Below are 1,756 nucleotides of genomic sequence, written 5' to 3'. Positions count from 1 at the left end.
TGCGGGGGGGGGGGGGGGGGCCGACACCAAAATGACTGGTGTCACCCCTCCAATGGTGTCACCTGGGTGCGGGCCGCACCCCCACTGGTCCTACTGCAAGGGTAGTCATTCTTTAATAGCTTAAAAAGGTTTCTAAATCTTTGGACTTTAATACAAGTTTTTGCTTTTGAGATTTTTACAACCTTTATTATTAGGAGCAGACGATGTTTTTAGTTGCAACGACCTGGAACACAAACTGTTCTTTTTCTGTTCAATCTCAGCCTCACCCACTCACCAGCCAACGCCTCCGCCGTTATGCAGGGCTACCCACGTGGCTCCACGGAAGGAATCTCCCACAAAGTTCTGAACAGCCATATCTACAGGACAGGGATTGAAAAGGAATATTTGTCTTATTTTTTTTTCTTGAAAAAGGTGACAAAAAATACTTGACATTTATTTGTAACTTTTTTTTTTTAGGTGAAGATTAAATAAACTATTTTGTAATGGACATTACTATACTGTATTTTCAAGCCCTCATATGGAGACTCTACCCTTGCTCTTCTAATGTAAAAAAGAAACCCCCCCCCTCCCCCCACACGCCAATTTAAGAACTTCAATAGCTCAATGTTATAAATTTCAATACAAAAGTGAGTGAGTCGGGAGTGACTTGTGCTGTATCGTTGTGCTCTAACAAAGGATTCAGTCAGACAAAGACAGCAGGCCGCTTCTACTGCACAGAGTCTTTAATGTAAGGGTACACACACACACCTTACGATAATGGTGGGAAATCCCGCGATCGTACGATTATTGTAAGGTGTGTGGAAGCCGTGCGACCTCTACTACTGTAAGGTCGCACGACTTTAAACATGTTCGAAAACCCGCCGAGCATTGTTAGGCGAGTGTGTAGCATGTTCGTAAGATAAAAGCCGGACGGGCCGGTGTGCGCAAGCGTACACTGCCCGTTCTGCATTGCGGTCATCGGAAGCCCGCCCCTCAGGGGGCGTGGCTTGCGATCATTGCAAGTACGGTCTGTCCAAGATGGGCAGATTGTACGTGTTTTTTTTTTTAAGTACCTTACAACCATCGCAAGACAAAAGTCCTGCGATGGTTGTGAGGTGTGTGCCCAGCATTAGCCTTGCGTCACGGCACAGCCCTGGAAATGGACTTCATGCCTTGCAGTGGGACTTCTTTATTCGTTATAGCACTTCTGCATGAGCACTTTACCCCACAGAGTGTGCGATTGATCTGAGGTCTTCGGAGAGGTTCTGTGGCCTCCGGGTCTTTTGCTTTTCCCCACAGGAGGTATTTCTTTGAGAAAGCCCTCACCAAGGATCTGGGGTCTACCTGGTGTTGGTCTAGGAGGTGGACCAGGATACCTTGCCTCTGTCAAGGGTCTTGCATCCCCTGGGGTTCAGAAAAATCGAGCACCTTCCTCTTTGGAGCACAGCACCCTTGTGCACTTTGTGTGGTGTGATTTCACACTTCACTTTTTTTGGGGTACAGGGGAAAATCGCTTTTGATGCACACAAAAAAAGAAAAAAAAAAAAAACTCCACCCCGAGGGCATCCTGATGTCCAATCGAGCCCTGACCAGTCCCATCTCTACACGCGGTCAGGTCATAAATACCTGCGCAGAAGGCGGAGCCATCATAGATGTTGGAAGTTTCCCTGTATGGGCTATCCGTCCCACTCACATCATGGTGATCCCGACTGATAACCACGGGAGCCTAGAGAAGAAAGGATTTCAAGCGATGATCCAATCTAGTAAAACAGCACGA

At 47.2% G+C, this 1,756-nt stretch overlaps 1 protein-coding gene across 1 annotated transcript in view; it reads right to left on the bottom strand.

Moving 5' to 3' along the window:
• The window catches only part of LOC108795910 (urocanate hydratase-like), a 48,539-nt gene that overhangs the window by 25,648 nt on the left and 21,135 nt on the right, over positions 1–1,756 (bottom strand). Inside the window, exons 17-18 of the mRNA XM_018567240.1 lie at positions 1,606–1,705; positions 275–356 (exon numbers count right to left, since the gene is read on the bottom strand). Of these exons, the coding sequence (XP_018422742.1) occupies positions 275–356; positions 1,606–1,705 (182 nt within the window). The remainder of the gene's footprint in view (positions 1–274; positions 357–1,605; positions 1,706–1,756) is intronic.

Source organism: Nanorana parkeri, unplaced genomic scaffold (assembly GCF_000935625.1).
Source record: "Nanorana parkeri isolate BGI_ZX_2015 unplaced genomic scaffold, ASM93562v1 scaffold1025, whole genome shotgun sequence".
Classification (NCBI taxonomy): domain Eukaryota; kingdom Metazoa; phylum Chordata; class Amphibia; order Anura; family Dicroglossidae; genus Nanorana; species Nanorana parkeri.
The sequence above is the reverse complement of the archived record's forward strand: the minus strand, read 5'-3'. Positions and strand labels throughout refer to the sequence as shown.